This window comes from Python bivittatus, unplaced genomic scaffold (assembly GCF_059951505.1).
Source record: "Python bivittatus isolate LINGU-HERP-01145 unplaced genomic scaffold, Pbiv_v1 ctg000530_np1212, whole genome shotgun sequence".
Lineage (NCBI taxonomy): Eukaryota > Metazoa > Chordata > Lepidosauria > Squamata > Pythonidae > Python > Python bivittatus.
In genome coordinates this window covers 109987-131557 of record NW_028277085.1, presented here as the reverse complement: position 1 = coordinate 131557, position 21571 = coordinate 109987, and the positions used below count along the sequence as shown (strand labels likewise).

General features: G+C 48.7%; 2 protein-coding genes across 8 annotated transcripts in view; one reads left to right on the top strand and one right to left on the bottom strand.

Moving 5' to 3' along the window:
• Positions 1 to 15665, bottom strand: part of UNC13C (unc-13 homolog C) — an 81760-nt gene extending 66095 nt beyond the window's left edge. For 6 of the 7 annotated variants that reach the window (XR_015797457.1, XR_015797456.1, XR_015797458.1 and 3 more), the window contains exons 1-5: positions 15529 to 15665; positions 8011 to 11149; positions 3703 to 3725; positions 3116 to 3177; positions 1768 to 1846 (exon numbers count right to left, since the gene is read on the bottom strand). Coding sequence is in view for 3 of the 7 variants with exons in the window: in XM_088148189.1 (XP_088004315.1) it covers positions 1768 to 1846; positions 3116 to 3177; positions 3703 to 3725; positions 8011 to 10933 (3087 nt within the window). In the remaining 4 variants the exon portion in view is untranslated. Of the gene's footprint in view, positions 1 to 1767; positions 1847 to 3115; positions 3178 to 3702; positions 3726 to 8010; positions 11150 to 14225; positions 14412 to 15528 lie in introns of all 7 variants that reach the window. The other variant, XM_088148188.1, reaches the window with a different exon arrangement.
• Positions 15666 to 16051: 386 nt separating this feature from the next.
• WDR72 (WD repeat domain 72) overlaps positions 16052 to 21571 on the top strand; it is a 48942-nt gene continuing 43422 nt past the window's right edge. Inside the window, exons 1-3 of the mRNA XM_088148193.1 lie at positions 16052 to 19711; positions 20337 to 20382; positions 20821 to 21512. The gene's annotated coding sequence lies outside the window, so the exon portion shown is untranslated. The remainder of the gene's footprint in view (positions 19712 to 20336; positions 20383 to 20820; positions 21513 to 21571) is intronic.

Sequence of the window (21571 nt, the reverse complement as noted above, 5' to 3'; positions counted from 1 at the left end):
TTATTTTAATAATGAATAATAAATATTTCCTCTCATAACACACCCACCTTCTAACTTCAGAAAAACCCAGACCATAAAATCGTTTCCTATCGTAGCAAGGAGTTAATATAACAAAAATACAGAAGATGGCCTGGAAAAGAGGGAAAGACATGGTGTTTCTCCAGCAGGATAAACTTCATGGGCAGCTTGCTGACCTTCAGCAGGACATTTGGAGCCACCAGCAGTTCCCCACTGTTGAGGGGAATTGTGCTGTTTCTGCCTTGCAAGATTACATTTGCAGAGCCCTCTGTATGTTTTCCCCACCCCAGTATTTGGAAAACCTTGAAAGGGGCAGGCAGGAAAATCCCTGCAATTTCTAGGAAAATCCAGTCCTACAAATTCATCTGTTTGTCCAATATGATTCCAGCAAGCAAGATTGATACCAGCAAGAAGCAGAGAATTCGTCAGGATTATTTACAACTTCTCTTTCCGAAGTCCTGAGTCACTGATCTTATTCTGTCACCTTGAGTCTTGGCCAGACCTCCCAATTTAATATCATCCACAACTCTGATAAGCAGCCCACCAATCCCATTATCCAAGTCACTAATAAAAAGGTTGTATGATACTGACCCCAAGACAGATCCCTTCAGAATCCTACTGATCACTGCTGTGTCTGCTTTAGTTGTAGCTAGCGTTAGAGAAACCCAAGTCTTGGAAGCTGCCTTGCACCACAGTTCCCCTGAACAAGCAGGCTCAGAAGTCCAAGTGGATTACATATGCACAAGAATGATGGCTAATCTCTGAATTGTACCTGTAGTCAGTGGGCCTCTGGATGGACTCAAGCTGTTTTTAGGGCTGAGACAAATAATTTTTAAGACAGATTTTAACTTCTTCAAACCCATTTGGCATCAAAGGATTATTTGTTATGAAAAATGTCAAATTTGCAGTGAACAGCTACCCTTGGACAGAACTTTTGAGTAATGCCATACGTTAACTGTGAAATTTCACAACATCCATCAATGAAAATCACTTACCATTGCCTGGAAAATCCAGCATTGATGAGAAAGAATTAGGAAAAGCATTAATAATCAGATGTTGTAGGGGCAATGACATGCAATTATTAATATTTTCATAGCCATTAAGGCAGCAGATACCACAGTTAAATCCTGCCTTATTTTCTCATTTTGAAAACCTTCAAATGGGTAACTGAACTGATCCATATAAGAAAACTCTTAGAAGGATCCCATCACATTACTCATTTTTTCTCTGTGAGCACCATTTAAATTCATTGAACATAATGTTTCAGTACTTAAGCTAAAATAGTCTCTAACTACAAAAGAGGGATAATTTTTTTAAAAAATAGGAGATATCGATCAAGAAAGTAAACTGCACATTTCCCAGAAGGTGGAATTCCTTCTACAGCCACACATAATAACCAACCACAAAACACAGATGTGTGCATCTGGTACTCCTCTTACTAGCCATGAGAAACAAAATAATGAATGTCATTCTTCTACAGATGTCTCATTTGCAGTCTGCCAGTTCATCTCTTAGTTGGGATTACTGCTCTTGCAATTTATTATCAACGCAGCGGGACAGGGTTGAGATTGATGCTATGCTGGCCCTGTGGGTGGAAGCAGGGCTACATCTTTCCAAGGCCCAAGTCAGCTCTCTGGTTTAGTTCCACAGTGAGCAGAAAAACACCCGCTCTTAGCTGAAGCAGGGACCAGCCACCCACAGCATTAGCGCATTAATGTGATGTGAAATAGCATGCTGCCAGGAACTCACCACATCTCGGATGACAGGAAGTGTGTTCTTCCGTCGCAGGTCTGGCATGCTGTCAATCCCATACAGAGCACTACCAGGGCTGAAAAGGTGAGAAAGTGGGATGGATCCACGGTACATACTAAAATGTGTGGCTCGCATGAAAGAAAGCAACGATGATTACCAGCGTGAAGAGGCACACGCTCCTGCAGTCCCACGAGACCTTTGGGGACTCATTAAAAAGCCCCTAGACCTTCTGGAATGAGAAAGCCTTGGCCTTTTGAGCTGCAGGACCACAGTGAAAGTCATACACTATTTGTTGGTTTTATAATGCAAATGCTCCTTCCAACGTGCTGCTTTTTCTTCCATATTTTTCCCAGCAAAACTGCGTGGTGCTTTCTCCTTATACCAAATGTCATAATTAGAGGCTGGAGGTAAGACATATTGTAGATTTGACATTTCTCTGCACAAAGTGTCACTGAACAATAACAATAATAATCCTCTATAAGCCAGAAATATTGAGCAGCAGACAGACATCAGAGGGGAGTAATTAAATCACCAGACTCACACACTCTGAAAGAATGAATATATCTTCCAAAACTTTGGGGGATATGAAGATTTGGTATCAGTGGAGGACCACAAAGCTGCCCAACAGCGAAATTCAACTGACTGGGTGTGATTGAGAAATTATTTTGTTGGGCCAAATCAGAGAACAGGCTGCACATGATCTGAAGGGGTCAGGAGGCAAAGGACGGGAGATGGTGACAAAACACTTGGGTTGGAGATGCCATGGCAAAGAAAGACTGGAAAAGCAGTCTAGTCAATTGGGGGCAACTCCGAATGCTTTTGCTTGCTGATGTTCTCCTCCTTTTTGCCAGTGAGACATGTTTCAAGCAACTGGCAGTGTAGCTGGGGCAAGGAGATTTGGAAGAAGGGGGCAGATCTCAAGGGGCTGCCTGTAGGACGAGCTTTTAGGGAAGCAAAGGAGTCCTTGCGAAAGGAGCAATCTACTTGCCCCTCTCTGCCTTTGAAGCGTGTTACCTTCTCCGCTGCTGCGCTTCCTTTGGGGGAAGCAGTAGGAGCAGCTGTGGCCTACATACATCTCCACGAGGGCGAGAGGAGAAGCGAAGCAGCAGAGGGGAGGAGGCCCAGATGACTTAGGAGAGACTTGATTGAAGCTGAGGATATTTGAGAAGAAGCGCAGGATAAACCCAAACCGGAGGCATGGAGAGGCAAAGCCAGTGAATTGCTCCTTTTGCAAGGACTCCTTTACTTCCCTAAAAGTTCATCCTACAGGCAGCCCCTGGAGATCTGCCCCTTCCTCCCAATCTCCTTGCCCCAGCTACACCGCCAGAGGGGAGCAGGTACTTACCCAGCAAAGGCTTGGACTGCAAGTCTGGAAGCCTCCAAAGAACATCCACTGGCCGTGTGAGCCTTGAACGAAAAGAAGGAAAAGCTCAGCTTCTCAGCCGCGGCTGACAGGTGGCAAGCAGAGAGGGCCACACACAGAACAACACCGAGGACGGAAACACGAATGCGAAGCAGGGCCAGCTCCACCACGCCAAAGCCCGTCTTGTTTGAAAAGACAACAGAGCAACATTCAGTTTTAGGGAGAAACCCACTGCAGGCGTTTTCCCTTTAAAACCTGGAGTACAAGCGGCAGCTGGCCAAGGGGCGCGCTAGCCAGGGTGCAAAATGGGAAACTCAGGGTTGGCAACAGCGGATCCCTAAGCTGGCACAACTTACGAGTCAGAAACTCACAACGGTGAGGACTCAGTCTGCATGTCAATGGGAGACATCTAGACACATCAACGACGGAGAAAGAGGAAGACAGAAGCATGGAAAGCTGGGGGCATGCGCATCTCACAACTCAAATTAAAAGACCAAACGGGTCAACTGAGCCACAACCACGCGCCCACAAAAGACACCACCCTTTAAGGAAAGATGCAAATTTGGAACCTTTTCATCCACAGAACTGCTATCTGAAAAAGAATTGGGAAGGGGGGAATAAAAATTAGACACAAACTCTCCAAGAAATGTGCATTGTGAATATTGCAGTCCTATTTAGAGCCTTCCCAGGAGGCTCCTGAGGGACCAGCTTTACCCACTGATGCTAAACCAGATTGGGACCTCCTCTCCCCCTCCCTTCTGCCTGGCAGGGAAAGTTACAGCTGGAATCTGAAGAGCCATGTATGAGACCTTGCTGTCATGCAGGTTCCATTCTGTAGGAAGCCTGATGACAAAATGATGGGTGTGCATTTGGACTTTCAGGTGTGACATGAACCCTCAGGCTATCAAGCAACTGACCCAAGGGGGTCTTCAGAAAGGCTTAGTCATCTTTATGAAGGGATCCCACAAAGCCCTACTCAGAAGCAGGAGTTCTTCTGCTTATTCAGATGCCAGCCTGGCAAACTGGCTTATGCTCCATTTCTGATTAGAAACTTCCTTCTGAGTGCAGCAGCATAGGCCACCCAATCATAGCAAGAGTCCTTGGGTTAAGGCAGTGACCTCCAAGTGCCGGGCTGAAAGCCCCTCCTGGACTGCAAAGCCTGAGCTAAAGCAGTCTCCATGACCCAAATACGGAGAAAATGGGGGCAGCTCCAGAAGGAGGCATGCTGGGAAACCCTTGCCCACCTCACACTTTCCAGCCAAAGGACCATCAAGTCATGATTTCCTTCTTGTATGCCTCCAACATCATCCCTGCAGTCCTGGCTCTGGATGGAAGGCCTTCCAAACACCTTGCCAAGTGTGCTCAATTCCTTTCAGAGCCACTACTGCCCCAGGGGGTGAACTGGACAGTCATCACCTCTCAAGGGGGCACAAAGGAGAGGGTGGCCCTTTATTTCAAGCCTAAAGAAAAGGGGGTCCCCCCATGCCAAGAAGGAATTACAGACCTGGAAGGGAAACATAAAAACAAAAAATGCTTGACCTCTGGGAGCAACAGTAAAAGCAGAATAGCTTTAACATGCTTCTGCCTTAACACCAGCCAGTCGAATGAAGGACAATAATTAACACAAGGAATTTTTTTTTCTTGTAAATCAGAAAGATATATTGTGATGATTAAACTCTTTTTCTTGGCCACATAAACAAATCCGCTCAATTATGATCGCTCAATTAAACAGAGGAAGCCAGAGTGAAAAGAGGCAGAGCGTAATACTTTTCCCACTGAACACAACAAATCTTTCAACAAATGTCTTGTTATGAATGATGATGCATTTATCAAAACTTTTGCAGCCATTAGGAATTAAAGCTTCCTGTATCCAGACAACCAGTCAGCTATAAATTATGCGTTTTCCACAGAATCGGAGCACTGACCAGGAAGACTTCAACAAACAGAGCTAGTGGCCTGGAACTAGTGACAGTGTGAAGTTCAGCCAGCGTGCACAGGGGGATGGTGGTGAAAGCTACCTAGGAAATTAGCTGCACACTGACAGTTCCCTTCCCAGCCTGTGTGTCCTCACCACTAAGCTCCCCACGCAGCACTTGGTCCCTTCAGCATTTCTACTTCTTCTTCAGGGCCAGGAAACACTTCCTGTTAGCCTTACAAATCAAGAGCCTTCTTAGCCAGAAGGAGCAGCAACCACTGTGGTGGCCCAGAGCGGCATCAGATCTCATCAAGGAAATCCCTAACTGTCACCCAAGGAACCCAAGCAGGTAGAAGGAGGGACCCACTTGCAGACCCCCTGACTTGCTTTGTCTGCCCAGGCAGCTGTGGCCACAACCCAGGATGGTAGCACTAAAGTATTCTAAAATCGTCGCTCCAATGCAGAGTTTGCCTGGAGGACCTTATCGTACTGGGAAGAGGCAGAAGCATCTAATGTTCTGTGCCCAATTGAGAGGATTATGGTGCATAACAAATGGATAGTAATGGCCTGATCCAGAAGGGTCAAAGCAAAATGTTTACTGGTTGATAGAGGAGAGGAGAAATTGTGATCAACAGCTCTCAAGTTGGGAGCAGGGAAAGGGGCTTTGGCAGATTAAACCATGCGCTCAGGCAAAAGGGCTGCAGGTTCCCTCCATTTGTTCCACCAAACCCGGGAACTCCCTGGTCCCCCATCCCAATATTAAGCTAGCCTCACCCTCCTTAGTTTCCTTCCTGAGGTTCCAAATAGCCCCTCAAAGCGCTGCTTCCTGCCTGTCCACAAAACTCCATGCCCAAGGGCAACGTTTGTCAGCACTTGAGTCCTGGTCTCGACTACAGCAGAAAGGTGTAAGCCAGACAAGAAGCTTTTCAGCTGATAGGCATCGCTGCGCCATTCCAGATTGTCATGGATGCAAAAATAACAACAACAATAATCCATTTAAATAAAATAACAACATTCAAAGATCTGAAACCTCATCAGATCTTGCACGCCTGAGGTACGTGAGGTTTCATATGAGAATACAGAGTTTTAAAGACTGAGGATTAGTGAGCACATCTGTCATGGGGGTTTGGGGCCACACTGTTGGGTCCCCATCTCAGTTTCTAGGCATCCTATCTAAGAACATCCTAGATCATTCTCCAATGTTTCTTCTGCAGAAAAACCTTTGCTCACTTCTCTTCCACTGGTTCCCCACAGCATAATCCGTGTACCAAGGAAAAAGCCACGGGTGCCCGCTGCCAAGAAGAGGCCTCTGCCACCCAGGAAGAGATAGCTCAAACCCCTGCAAAGAGCTGCTGGGACAGAGACTGGAAACAGCCCAGCAGGGAAAACAACAAACCAAATAAATCCAAGCTTGCAGAAAATCCTTCAGAATGTCCCAACTCGCTAGCTCTTGTGTACTTTTTGCATAAGAACCACACAGTGCACACTGGTCTGCGGAAGACGTTCTCAATGGCACACTGGCAGATTCAGGTAGGAAACTGCATCCCTGCCTGCTGCTTGCTTGTCGAGTCTTGGTTGGAATCACCCACCTAAGCATTACATATTATTCTATGAATTCAGACAACCATTTTTCTGTGGAGCCGTGCCCTATCCCGTCCCATCCCTTCCTATAACTAGGCCTAAGAATGCGTACTGAAATAAGCACAGCCTTACTCTACTACTATTACTATTACTACTACTACTACTACTACCACCACCACCACCACCACCACCCTTTCTCCCTGCCCACTTTCCTTCTTCACAGGTTTCTACCACCTGTCAGTATTTCAATTGTTTGGCTCCTTGGTGCAGGGCAGGACTGCCTGTCCTCTGCACAGTGCTGTGCCTTTGCTAGGGCACTAGACATGCACTCCTGATTGAATGTTACTATCATTATGTACTCCTAATTTGGAACAGGCTTTCCATTCTCTCCAGGGCCTTTGTTATCTATCCACCTCCAGTTGTCTCCTTAGGTCATCCTGGGGAGGGCAGAAGTGGCCTCATAAAAGCTTCTGTCAGTCTGATGATAGTCCAAAAACCTTCCTAAACAGAATTTAAAGACCGCACTTTAGTTCCAAGCAAAGATTCTGCCAAGCAGGACTGCTTGGGGAAAGCTGCAAGAAAGAGAAAGCCACCCCTTTGTGCTTGTACCCAAGGGGCATAAAAGAACTCACTGCTGGTCAGTCCTTTGCAAAGAAGCCTTGGTATTTAGTCCTTTCTGCAGGGAAAACAATAGGCCTCACCAGATGCTACAGGTAATCAACCCCAAGTGAATGTCCCATAGCATTTTCAAGGGTGGTCCCTCATGGGAGGCACTGGGGTAGTCCAGCAGGAATGGTTCCAGCATGCCACAGAGGAGAAGGAAATTGGATTCCATGTGGAGAAGCCTTAACAGAGATTGTCATTCACTAAACATAATTTTAAAAATAAGATGCTAGCTGCACTGATTCATAATAATAAACATCATCAAGATTTCTAAACCATGATTTATTGCCTCCCACATCACACTAAGTCATAATCACACATCACTTCACCCTCAAAACAAAGAACATACAGTGTGGCCTCAAGGTAATGTATGGATTTATCCACCATCATGGAGTTGGTCACAAACTAAGAGTTTGAGTTACAGTGCCCTAAAGCCATAATAATTGTACTGTATTTAAACTGCTTCACTCTAATTAGTTTAGTGGGACAAAACACGCCAAATCTTTGACAGTAACTTAGATCATGCGGCACAGCTCGTAACAGCTTTAGTCATGGATTCTCCAGCAGAATTCAGCATAATTTCTACTGGAGATAAACAGTGGTTCTCTGACACACTGAATTCCAAGTGAGAAAAGTGACTCTTAGAATTCAACATCTCTTTCTTTCTTTTCTTTTTTGGTTTATTGCTGTTTATAAGCAAAATGTAAATCCACCCTACCTCCAGTAAGGATCTTTTCCTCCAGCTCGCTCATCTGTTCCTTGTATGCCCTCAGAGCAGCTTCTTTAAAAGATGGAATGCCTTTTTTTTTAATTGGTGCCTTAGCAGGGACTACTGGAACATTCTGGTTTTCGTCTTCACATACATCTAATTTGTTTTCAACCACTGTATCTTCACCTGCAACTTCCCACTTTTGCTGACCAGCCACGTGGTTCCCCAAACAGCCAACCGGAGAGTTTTCTTGTGAAACAGCTGAAGGGCTTTTGTACACAGATGCCTCTGGTTCACATTCCTGGGTCTGTTTTTCCAATTCATTAGCACTAGTCCTGCTCTCCAGTTTAGCAAGGACTTGTTCCATGACTTCTACGTAATCTGTTTCAAGCTCAGCCGTGGACTTGCTGGGGTCTTCCTCATCTTCAACTCGGTAATAGGATGGCTCTGTGTAAACATCAGAGTCTAGGGTTGTGCTTGATTCATTAGCAGTGGACTGAGACAGTGTCCGAAACCTCTCCATAAAAGATGATCCGCTGTCCTCACAGCCACTTAACCTCTGCGTGCTCTTATTCCACACCACTTCTAAAGCTGACCTTGCCCGCTGCAGGGTATTTCCAAATTTGGGAAAGATGAAGCTTTTTTCCGAAAGGTCAATGCTCAGCCGGCTGTGCCAAGACTTAGGAGGTACCTCCTCAGCATCCTTGCTTGGTAGCTCACTTTGGCTTCGATACATCACAGGCTTCCTGTTTTGGTTTGGAAAGAGGGCATTGGTCTGCTGGTGCTCAGCGAGCTGGCCAAGCCGCTGGCTCTGTATTTCACTATTGGACTCTGTACCAGAGAGGCAATTACTGTCTGGGGCATAATCGTAATGTTCTGCCTCATACTGGGCATCTGATAACTGGCCATAGCCCACCCGCTGGTCAGAAAAATCATTTAAGTTATAACCCAAATTTTTGTAGCTTGAGGAATCTACTCCAATGTCTCTATTTTGGTCTAGCTGATTCCAGTCTTTCCACGGTGAAAGTGCATCTTCTAAAGAGACTTGAGAGTCGCTATAATGGCTTCGGTCACCTGATGCACATGCCATCCCGTTGCTGACTCCGCTGTCAATTGTTTCTGTATTCTCGATTTCACTCTCAAATCTTCGAGAGGGACCTTCTTGATTAGACGCCTGTTCTTGCAGATCACCGCTCCAGTCTGATGGATCACCGTATGTTCTCTGCCAGAGTTCCTGATCAGAAGAGGATAAGATCGAGCTCCCATTCGTTTTGATGAAGTGTTGGTTCTCTGAAAAATCTTCGGAGTAAGACTGGCAGAGTTTAGAAAAATCAGATTCTGAACGACTGAGCTTTAGTGCTGCAAAATCGTTCTGTGATGGCCACAGAGAGGTCATGTTAGAAGAGCAACCGGCTCTGATCTCCCTCTGTGGGCTGTCTTGACCTGGGAAAGTGTTGCCATCTGGAGCCCTTTTAAGAATATCTCCCATGTCCTTTGCAGAATTTCTTTTCATTTGTGGAGCAGATTTGGATATTTTTGCATACCTGTTCCGACTGATATCGGATTCTAGTTCTTTGCCACGGTCATCAAGCAGCTCCCAATTCTGTTCTTTAGCTCTGAGATCAGAGGCTAGGAATTTCAAATCCATGCTCTCGTACGTCTGCGACGAAGGGAGAGTTCTCTCCTTCCTCTCTCTTGAATCACGAGGGAGAATATCAGTTGAAACCCCAATGCCTGTCCCCTTAAGCTTGTAAGACTTTTTCAGAACCAAGTCTCTGTGCTGGGGTGTTTCAAAATAAACAAGGATGGCCCGTGGCTTGGCATTGGGACAGTCTCTCTGCTGTCCCAGTCGCTGTGCAAATTCTATTTTGACAGAATTCTGAGCCTCTGAAAACCCCATTTTCTCTATTAATGTCCTGTACACTACATGTTCAATGTTCTCAAACTTCTCCTCTGGCACATTTAAAAATCGAAGACTGGTTTTGCTTCCTGCATGTCCAAATTGCTTGATATAATCATATACATCACGTGTCTCCCTTCGTGACTGTACAAACCCTGTCCGCAACTGTTCAATCTCATTCTGCACGACTTCCACGCTGCTGGAAATTTCATCAATCGACTGTCTGAGGGCATTGACGTGTCCCCGCAGTTCAGAGAGTTCAGTTTCTATTTGACTGATACCCTGAAGCTCTTTGAATATCATTTCCATCACATCGTGGGTCTGACTGATGCAACCAGTTGAGCTGAAGCTTGGTTCCAAGGTACTTGACTTTTGCGTTCGAGCTGTTCTGTCCAAAGACTTGCTCCTCAGGCCCCAGGTTTTCTTCCATGTGCTGAGCTCAGAGTCTGAGGAGACGTACTCCTGGCTCTTCTTCCACTTCCGCAGTTTCCGTAAAGCACCAACCTTCAGGTTGTGCAGTGTGCGGTCCCCTTCGGAACTGCCATCCGAAGGGGCGAGGCTGCTCACGCTCTTCCTGTTGCGTCTCATAGGCATTGTGTGCGAGAAATATTCTTTGCTCCTGTTCTGGTCTTTGGCTTCACTTAAACATTCTGAGAATGAACTCTCATTAGTAGAAGCATCTCGAAAGGGATCTTCATTCTTATTTAGGAAAACCCTCTGCTGCAATCCATTTGCAATGGCTACCCGATAGCTGAGAGTTGGAGACAAAGAAAATTCATGATTGCTTCTCTCCTGTTTAGCTGACAAATTGCAAGCAGAAGTATGCTTGGCTATTTTTTTTACTGTGCTTTTTAAACTACTTGAGAATTTGGGATTCTTTACTTGTCCAACCTGGGAAATATTTAGTTCCTTTTTGCTCTGACAATTCTCTTGTTTGTTCGTTGTACTGTTTTCCAATTTCTTTGTAAACATTCCTTTGTAAATCCTGGATATACAGAAAGGGATTTGGTTCTGGAAGAAAGAAGAAACCATGGAAGGCAAGTTCAGTTATTCTTCCCCACAAAGACAGTACTGTAGTCCCCTCTTGACGCAGCCACTTGTGTGTTTCCAAAGCAAGACGAGGCAGGGCCTTCTGAACGGTCCAAGACAGCTGACACTGCCAGCAAGTCAAAAGGCAGGAACGGCTCCAGAAGGAAGCCCGCAGGTCTGGAAAACTCGGGTTCTGATTCCCATTACTCCCTGCAGCACCTAAAAAGCAGAGAAGACTGTTACTGTGACTTCCAAAGCAAATTCGTAATGTTATATATCCAAAAAATACTGAAAACTTGCTCATCTGACATTTTGATACATAGAACTACTAAAAAAGTAATTGATGACATTTGGAGAAATTACATGTTCTATTTACAAAAGAAAAGCCGATCAAGAGAGAAAGATATTCAAGTAAGCTGTTTTCATAGCATCCTTCAACATACTGTCAGTCTGGGGGTCAGAAGAACATTAAAAGAAACAAGTGATGTTCCAAATTAGAGATCCTCAATAGGACCTTTACAGCAGCGTTCTAGAGAGGTTCCTTGGAAACAAGAGGCATTGAAGTCAGCAGGTCTCAAGTATGCAAAATGTTTTGCTCAGAGCTATTGGGGTCAGGCAGTTAAATGCAGAGTCTACAGAGAGACTGCTTGCCAGTAATTCTTCTGACCACACACAGGCACACAGGCACATTTGCACTTTACACTTTTTTTTTAAATGGCATCAGTCAGGTGTCAGAAGAACTTTACACGTATTCAGAGAGGACCCAGGTCTGATTATTCCTTCATCTTAACAGTCCACCTATTCCGTCTTAACATTGCCAGAACAAATGCAACAGAAGAAAATTTCCTGTAGCAACCCCTCTAACTACCATAGTACGATGTGAGAGACTGTTATGCAATATTTAGTTGCAGACATAATTTGAAAGAAAAGCTCTAGATGTGAAGGGGAAAACAAAACAAAAAAAATTCAGGGAAGAGCAGAAGGAATTCATTCTCCCCAAAGCTTCTTCTACCTAAAAAGAAGAAAAGTTTTTGGGGGGAGGGGAGGAGAGGGGAGGGGAGGGTGAAGAGTAAAAAAATTTCAATTTTTTAAAAGAATAATGAATATAAAACAATCAGGCCGGATATGAAAAATATATAATTAAAAATTTTTTACAGTATCAGAACACCACAATTCCTGTATATATCCATATATATTCATATAGATAGATAGATAGATAGATAGATAGATAGATAGATAGATAGATAGATATTCATATATATAGATAGATATAGATATAGATATAGATATAGATATAGATATAGATATAGATATAGATATAGATATAGATATAGATAGATATGGAAATATATGAAAGAACAGAAAAGTGTGTTTTAATTCAAGCAAGGCTTCTGTTCTTAGAATCAGAAATCTATCAAGATATTAAAAATGAAGTGTTAATAATAGCTATAACTCAGAGAACAAAACTGAATAAACAAAATCTAAAGGCAATTTTTGTGCAATAAGTCTTCTTGCTTTCCATTCTAAAAATATGAATATAAGGAGGAGTATAAGACCACAACAAATAACTATTTTCTTATTATATCAATGGTTACATCTATTTTCTATTTTATTTTTGTCAATATGTCAAATCAACTATATGAAGAGATTTTGGTTCCTTAGGAGTTCCTCAGCTTATAGTTCCATTTCTAAAATCTTAAAAACATTCAAAGTAAATTTGTTTAGTAAACAAACGTCTCACCAAACTATGCTTCTATATTTAATAAACATGATAATTGTATTATGGTTACCAATGTACATATGGCACATTTTACATTCTTAAAATGGCAACTACATCAGTAAAGGGTGTCAGGAAAATAAAGCTGCATGTATTTCTATTCTAGGCAATGGTGACACACTATGGAAGGGAAAGTTGGACTTTGAAGAGGCTGGATAAGTAAGAGTTCTGAACTCCGTTTTAGAAAAGTTTCCTGAGGATACCGTGGATAACCATGAAAACAAATAAACTAGTCTACAGTTCTCACTTGAGGCACAAATGACTAGGCTGAAACAGTCCCATTTTGGAGACATTATGCTCCCTTGAGAAGTGCTGGGAAAAGTGGAAATAAAACAAAGAAGGGGCTATCCAGCAGCAAGGTGGACAGGTTCAATTTCAACAGCTATGAATGCACCATTGAAAGGTTTAAAAGGCCAGGCTGAGGACAGACCATCCTGGAGCTAACACATAGATAAAGTCGATACTGACTTGATAGCAATATTCAATCAATCAATCAGCCAAAAGGCCATTAGGAGACCAGAATTCAGTTCCTATTTAGTGATTTAGCAAATGAAATTAGCACTGTCCTTACTCCCCCGCCCCCGTGCCAAAAGACAGGTGACAAGATACAAACATTGACTGGCATTTGCCACTTAAAAAGAAAAGCCAGAGAACAGAAGCACACGACTGAGAGAAAACCATGACAAAAATACCTGGACATTTTCCTCTTGCATGCCACGCCACCTCTCAGAATGTGATTCCTATTTGTGATATGACTTTCAAAATCACCACAATACATTTCAGAAGGGGCCCCAAAAGGAAGACTTGGGCCCACCCCATCATCCCTTGAATATCTGCAAAACCACCCAGCCGAATCCTGTTTCAGACCCCTCCACGCTGATCGGTCCACCGATTCCGGAGAGCCCGAGGGCCCCCACTCCTTCCCTTCCTCTTCCGCTGGCTTTCTTTCATACCTGGATACCGACCAGGGAGAACAGCAAGATTCAACTGGAGGCTGCAGCCCAGGCAAAAGAGGAGAACAAAGAGGGCCGCGCAGGACGCCCCCCTTCTCTCAGCTGCAGTGTGGAGTGGCAGCCGCAGGTTCCAACTCTCCCAGTCGCCCACAGCCTGGAAGCCCTCTCCCTCTTGCCAGAAAGAGGGCCCTCTGGCTCAGCATCACAGAATGCTGCACCTCTGGAGATCACCTGGTCCAACCTGCGGCCAAGGGCGAGGCTCCACTACTACAGCATCTTCCAAAGATCCTCTCCTGCAGATCTTAACACCAGCACAGTAAAATCGCTGCAAACCATGGTAGTTCTTTCGGCGCAGCCATCGTGTAACCCTGTACCATGTGCATGTTGGGATAATCAAGACAGGATGTGACCAAAGGGTTACTTGGCCCTGCACCAGCCATGTTCACTTCAGTCCTTGTGGGGCACTTGGGAATTTTAAACAAGCTGCAATGCAAAATCAAGAGGGGCTTCTGAGGTCAGCAGACCTTGCGACTAGGCTGCTGAAAAACAGCTTGTGGTCACCTACCCCATTTTGATTCATGCCGCTCAAAAGCAAGAGGTTACCAAGCCTCCCTTGGAAGACTCCCGAGTCCCAGGCGATGCCAGAGGAGAGGCAGGCATCCTGATGCTGCCATCCATGTCCATTCCCAACTTGAAGAACGCGCGTGGAAGCACAAGCATTCACGCTCAGCAGCACAAAGCACCTTGCCTGCTGCGGAAGGAAGGAAGGAAGGAAGGAAGGAAGGAAGGAAGGAAGGAAGGAAGGAAGGAAGGAAGGAAGGAAGGAAGGAAGGAAGGAAGGAGAGAGAGTGGCTCAACACCAGCAGCTGCATCACAGGAGTTGACACATCAGCCTCGCTTTGTGCACACTGGACATCAGCGGTGTTTCCTGGGTGCTGTGCTGCGCCCCCCGTCCGGCCTTCCTGCCTGCCTTCCCTGGGCTGCTGGGGAGGGCCGGGGTGCAGCCAAGAGGAAGGATGGCTAAGGTGGGGGGGGGGAAGAGCCTCCCTCTGAGCGCTGCAGCACCAGGACGGTGCACAGAGCAAACATCGCAGCACATCCGAGGGGGAACATTTCACACGGGGGGGCCCGGGGGCCCTCCGCGTTCTGGGTTAACTGTCGCTGGTCTCCGCCGGCTGGGCTGGGCAGGGGAGGGGAGGACGGCGCGGCGCTCCGGCGTCTCTTCCCTCCCCTTTCCCGCCGGGCACGCGCTGCTCCGGCTCTCCTAGCCCCCCGGGGAAGCCGCGGCCGGGACCCCGCGCCAGCTCCCCGCGCTCGCGGCTCTCCTCTGCGGAGGGGCCTCGGGAGGAGCAGCCCCGCTTCCGAAGCCCGCCGAGCCCCCCGCGCGGCGCTCCATCCCGCGGCTCCGAAGGCGCCGCCTCGGCCGCAACGGGGCCGCGCCGCCCGGTCCTCCCTCCTCCCTCCTCCGGCCGCCGCCGCCGCCGCCGCCCGGAGAGCCGTGGGCGCCGAGCCGGCGAGCGCGCGCGCGCCCTGCCCCGGCTCGGCCGCTTCGGGGTCGGCCGCCGCCGCCCGGTCCCGCTCTCGGGGGTCCCGCGGGTGGGCCGAGGCGCCGGCCTCCGCCCGCCGAGGGAGGCACTCCGAGGGTGGAGCCAGCGCCTCAGCGCCCGCCTTCCCCGAGAGGCGCGGGGCGCGGTCGCGGGCCCGAGGGCCCCCCGCTCGGGCCGCGGCCCCCGCCTGCCGCCGGCGAGGCCGGAGGGGCCGGGCGGAGGGCGCCGCGGGCCGAGGAGCCGCGGCGGCCCTCGGGGCCGGCCTCGGCAGCGGCAGGCGCCACCGGCGAGGGAGGCTGCGGCAGACCTGCGCGAACTCACCGGGCAAGCCTGGGCGCGGCGGGCGCCGGACCGAGCGACCCGCGGCCGGCGGGGCTGCGGAGGCGCCTCGGAGCGCGCGGCCGGCCGACTCCCGCCGCCCGAAGGCAGAGCCCCGCGCAGGCGGAGCGCCTCTCTGCGGCGCCGCCCCCGCTCCTCGGGCCGCGCCTCCGCCCGCGCCGGGGGAAGCGCGGCTGCCGCGCCCGCGACGAGGCGACGCTGCTCCGGGGACGCGGCCGCGCGGCGCCCCGAGCCCCCGCGGGCGGCCCGGCCCAGGACCCAGGGACCGAGGGCGCCGCACCCCCCGCGGCCGGGGGGAGCGCCTGCCGCGCGGCGGGGCCCGGGGGCCCTCCCGGCCGCCCTGGCTCCGTCGGGGAGCCACACGCGGCAGGAGGCTTCCCGCAGGGGCCGCGCGGCTCCGGCCGCCTTTGGAGCCCCGGTCAGCCGCCAGGAGCCCGGCGAGCGGCGGAGGCTCCTTCGGCCCCGGGCGGACCGGGACTCCGGGGCGGGCCGGGCCCCCCGCGTGCCCGATGGCGGGCCTCGAATGATGGGGACGCCTGCGCGGCCTTCCCCGCGCCCGGGAGACGTGCCGTCGTGCTTCTGCCGCTGGTGAGGTGGGGCGAGGGGCCCAGCGCCGGGCGGCCCGCCAGTCCCAGCCCTCAGCGCGTCCGTGCGCGGGAAATAAGAGCAGGGCCGCCGCTGGCGAGAGGGGGCCGTAGGCGGCGGCGGCGGCGGCGGCGCGCGCCTTGCCTTCTGCTGGCTCCAGGAGCGCTCGGCCAGGCCAGCGCGCTACTAGGTGGAGGGTGTGCTCGCAGACCGAGATCCCCCGACCGGGCGCAGGTCCCGCCTGTCCGGCCCTCGCGGAACGGGCTGGCAGAGCAGGTGCTGCCCCCGGAGGGGCGCCCGAGGCCCGCCTCTCCCCGCCTCCGGGGCAGGAGCCCGCGAGCCCCCACCGAGGAGCGTCGGTGCACACAGAGGCTCCCTCAGCGGAAAGGGGGTGTGCCAACCTCCGCCGGTCCCGAGATGCTCCTGGTTCCCCACAGGCGCCTGTCCCTTTCGGAGTCCGGCCGCGGAGAGGGTCGCTTGTAGCCTAGCGAAGACCGTTTCCTTCCTGCTCCGAGGGCTGCTGCTTACCCGTCTTGTATCTTGCAGGTCTGACAGTAGGTTTCTTTCATGCGCGCCATCCCTGGAAATTAAACGGAAGGTGGTATAACGAGAAGGCCAGGTTACGGTTTGGGCCCCAGGACTGCCTTTGGCCGCTCTCACTCGCCTTCCGGCACCCAGTTCCCCAGGACCCCTTTCCCAGCTAGCTCTCTTGAGGTGGAGTCTGAATTTGGCTGAGGGCTGATGAAGGGGTGTGGAGAGGACTTTAGGAGGGCCGCAGCGCTTGAGCGTCCTCCCTCCCTCCCTCCGTCCGTCCGTCCATCCTGCAGCCGGGCAGACCTTCACCCTGAGATGACTGGGCGGAGCCAGGGAGCCCAGACTCAGGCCCCTGCCTCACGGAGCGGGCATCTGGCCTCCATCTGGCCAGAGCCTCTTTCGCTGCCTCCCTGTGGGGAGTAACCACCCAACACATCCTGGGCCTACTGCAAGGCATGAGGCTTTGGGGTTCTTCAGGAGAGGACCAAGAAGGAATGCCCCTTTGGGGCGAGAGTAGGTCCTGTGAAAGTTTTCTTAACGCTTCATCTGAAAAGTATAAATGCTGACAGAGCCACTCAGAAACCCGCATTTTTGTCCTAGGTCACGCTTGCTGCTTTTAAGGGGCCAGACCTTTCCCTAGGGAAAAGAACTGTGCAGCTCTGTTCAAGCGGGATTTGCACTCTGGGGCCTTCTGGGAAGAAGTCCCCCCAACTTCCTGACAGGCGTTGCTTCAGGCTCACCCTGTTGAGTTTGGGACCCTTCTGGCTTCTTTGGCTGAAGGGCCCTTAGAGGCCTGCCCAGGGACTCGCTGATGGCATTGTAGCAGCTTGTGTTTTAGGATGTGGCTCCAGAGAGCATCTGTTAACGTCAATTACAAGATTATTGATCTGCTGTGGAATTAAAAGACCATTGAGAACTAGTCCTGCCAACAAACTGTCTGGGGATTTTTTATGGATTAGCATGTAATAAAATAAGGCACACTTTTGCTGCTTTCTAACAAAGTCAGTGGGGAAGAGAAATATTTTGTGCCAAGCAACTGACATGCACAGAGGACCATGTGGTTAGTCAAGCTCTAGAAAGCTGCTCCCCACTCCCAGGTCACATCTTTTGGCCTGTTCAGGAACGTTTCCTTTCACATCATCCCTCTCCCCGCATTAGTGCAGGAGCTGCCAACTCCCCTTGGGCCCACACCAGTGATCCCAAAGAACTGGGCACACGTCCTTCAGGTTCAAAATGTATCTGATCTGGTTGGATGGCAGGGCTTCTGATGACTCTGCATCTGCACCAACTGTTTGCTTGGAAGGGCCTCAGAGAGTAAGCAGAGCAAAGTAGAGCTTCGAAACACTGGTGAGGGGTGCGTTTACAATGGGCTGGAGTGGGTGGAGGATGACATCATCCGTTCCTGCACTGAAGAAGCAGGTGGTGGTGGCGGCGGCGAGTACTGGTGACGGGCAAGCAGAAGTACAGGTCTGCCTCGGTCTCCAGGACCAGAGCAGCCATAATGCAGAGTCTTGAGGAGCTTCAGAATGTCATCCGAGCTCCCTTCTGCAATCTTTCGGAAATCTTCATGGAGCACAGGTGCTGTGCCAGAGGATTAGAAAAAGGGAAATGCTCTTCCTCTCTTCAGAAAGCGGGGAGAGAATAAAACTATGGGCTCGTCAGCATGAGATTGATCCTCACAAAATTCTGGAACAAATGATTAAGCAGTTGTCTGTGAGCATTTAGAAAATAATACACTGCTTGTCAGGAGCCAGCATAGATTTATCAAGAATAAATCATGCCCAAACAACCTGATCTCCTTTTCTGACAGAGGGACCAATTTAATTGTCAGCAGGAATGTGACAGATGTTGCAACTTCAGCAAAGCAGTCAACTGAACCTCCCATGGAATTCTACTAGGGAATATGACAAAATGTGGGTTGAATTCTGCTACTGTTAGGTGGACAAAGAGCTGATTGAAGAATCATAGTCGGCAAGTGTATGTCAACGACTCCACATCAAGCTGGAGGGAAGTGTTAAGTAGCAGATTTCAGGGCTCTGTTCTAGGCCCTGTGCTGTTCAATATATTTATAAATTATTTGGATAGGGGTTAGGAAATATAATTATCAAATTTGTAAGCAGTACAAAGATGGAGCAATAGAAAATAGCTTCAAGGACCATATCAAGATTCAGGAGGATCTTGGCAAGCTGGAACTTTGAGCAGAATTCAGCTAGACAAATTTCAAAAGGACCATATGCAAACTCTTACATTTGAGTAGGAAAAAATGGCATGAATATAGGATGGAAGAAGTCCATAGGTCAAGCCTTCCTTGATTTTTCAGTAGCCTTCCGTACCATCAGTCATCCTGTCCTTTTGGACCAGCTCAGAGGTATGCGCATGTGGGGTTTTTTGCTGGCCTTTTTCCTTCTTCCAAGTCTGGTTCTAGTCAGTGTTGGTAGCGGGGAGAGGTCTGGCCCTAGGCCTCTGCTTTCTAGGGTGCTGCAAGACTCAACTCTTTCCCTAGTCTTGTTTAACATCCACACAAAGCCACTGGGTGAGGTAATCTGTTGGCTCAGAGTTAAGTGCCATCAGTTTGCTGATGATACTCAGCCATTCATGTCTGCCCAAGCTGACCACGGTTCTTTCCCAGTGCTTGGATGTGGTGGGGGCCTGTATGGTTTTTGACTCAACCTTAGCAGAACTCAGTAGCTGTGGGGTTCAGCACCCCAGATCTGGAGGTTTTCCATCTATGACTTTGGGTGGAGTAGCACTCCCCCAAACAGAGTTGGTGTGCACTTTGGGATCCCTCTTGGATTCGTGGCTCCTGCTTGAGGAGCAGGTGGTAGCCATGGCCAGGAGGGCCTTTGCACAAATCCATCTTGGGTGCCAGTTGCACCTGTTCCTAGATCGGGAGGTGCTTCGTGTGATTGCTCGTGTCTTAGCCTCTTTGCAGTACGACTGTTGCAATGTGCTCTACGTGGGGCTGGCTTTGAAGAACTTTCACAAACTGCAACTGGTCCAGAATGCAGGAACACAGTTTTGTGCGCAGTCCAGTACATCCACCACGGTATGGAACATCACTGCTACATGAGACTTTTGGATGTAATTCAAGGTGCTGTTTGTTGCATTTAAAGCCTTGCATGACACAGAGCCAGATTACTTGTGGAACCACCTATCTTTCAGCTCATCCCACTACATGAGGATGTACTCTGGGTCCCTTCTGTGAAATAATATCCCCTAGTAGAACCTAGGAGAGATGTTTTCTTTGTCACGGTGCCTGCCCTATGGGTGGCCCCAACCCTGCTGGCCTTCCAGAAGGCTGTGAAGACCTCCCTCAAGCACTGGGGGCCAGGATGTTAGTGGAGTCTGGCATATGTATCTTGTTTTATGCTGTCAGGCAACCTGTAAGGACCCTTAATTATATTTCTTTTAAACTGGTTGTTTGCGTGGGGTTTTATATGCTGTGTTTTTATCTATGTTTTGTTGTTTGCCTGGAGTTAGTCGCCCTCAGTTAAGATGAGAGGCTGTATAAATTTGCTAAGCAAACGAATAAATCACTAAATGGTGTTACCTGTGTCCCTGGCCCACAGACAAGGAAGAATGGAATGTTGTATCTTACAACATGATGAAAGGGAAAACTATTAATTTAGCAAGACCAACTTTCTGAAACTCAGATTTCTTTACTTTTACAGTATAACTGTTGCCTGATGTGCAGCTGTAATAGAGAAAACGTCAAGCGTAAGTGTGAGCTCACAAATGCTAGTTTTGAGTTAGCAGGCCAGAACTTGCTTTCTTCTGCAAAGCATATACCAGTGTAAGATGGAAATGAGTGGTATAGTTTGATTTTTTCCCCTAGAAACACAGCTGAAATGCAATTCATGTGTGTCTGTCTAGAGAGAGAGAACCCTACTACAAATTCTGTTTTCACATATTTCAGCACAAGGACCTTCTTTCCTGAGCTGGGTCTATACGGCATGATGAAGTTTCCAAGAAAGAACTGAGGAAAATTCTCTTGCAATTTCTTTCCTTAGCCAGATCCCCAAACAACTTTGGTCCCATTTCGCTCTATGGGAAGCTGGGTTCTGCTTCCTACAGCTCAAGCATAATTTCTGTAGATGTGAATGAGTGGATTGGTCACTTGTCTGCATCACAGTAACCGTTTTTCTTGCTTTCCAGGGGTGCCTAGTCTGGATCTTGACTGGAAAGAATGTCTCTCATTGATCCAGAAGCATTTGATGACTGGATACCTTTAATTTCTGACCTGATCGTTTTAAAGTATCCCCTGCCTAGCTGCTCAGACATGGGTTGAGAAGAGTCAAAGCAGGTCCTGCTGCTGGCTGGTTTGGTGAGAGACTGAGTCACTGGTGCGTCGGAACAGTCCAGTGAAGGTCTGCCACTTTTCTTTCAGTAGAGATCTGCTTGGAACAGACCATAGTCATGCATACAAAAACTCAACCCAGGCCTAGGTGAAGTCACATGGAATTGCCCAAATGGTATATTTTTTATTACATGCAGAAGTCTATGTAAAAACTGGGAGGTTAGCATGTTGCAAAACAAAGCATCAGTATTTACTTCCTTTCTGCCCTAAAATATCCCCATAAGCTTCCTTAGAATATAATTTGCTCCCTGCAGCTGTTTTATAAGAGCATCCCCAACATATTCTCAAATATTTGTGACAGGGATTCCTTGAATGTACCATTGGATGCTTTTGCAAGCTTCCCTTCCCCACCTTTCTGTCAGATTGGAGGCTGGAGGTATCCATTGGAGAAACTCCAAGACATATCCTTGGCAGAAGGCAAATTGCCTGGTCACCCACCAGAAGAACCATGTCTCCCTGCCTTGCCCAGCCAGTGGATGTTAAAGGACTGGTAAGTGACCCAGGAGATGGCCAGGGCCACTGCCTGGGGGGGTGAACTTTGGGAACCTG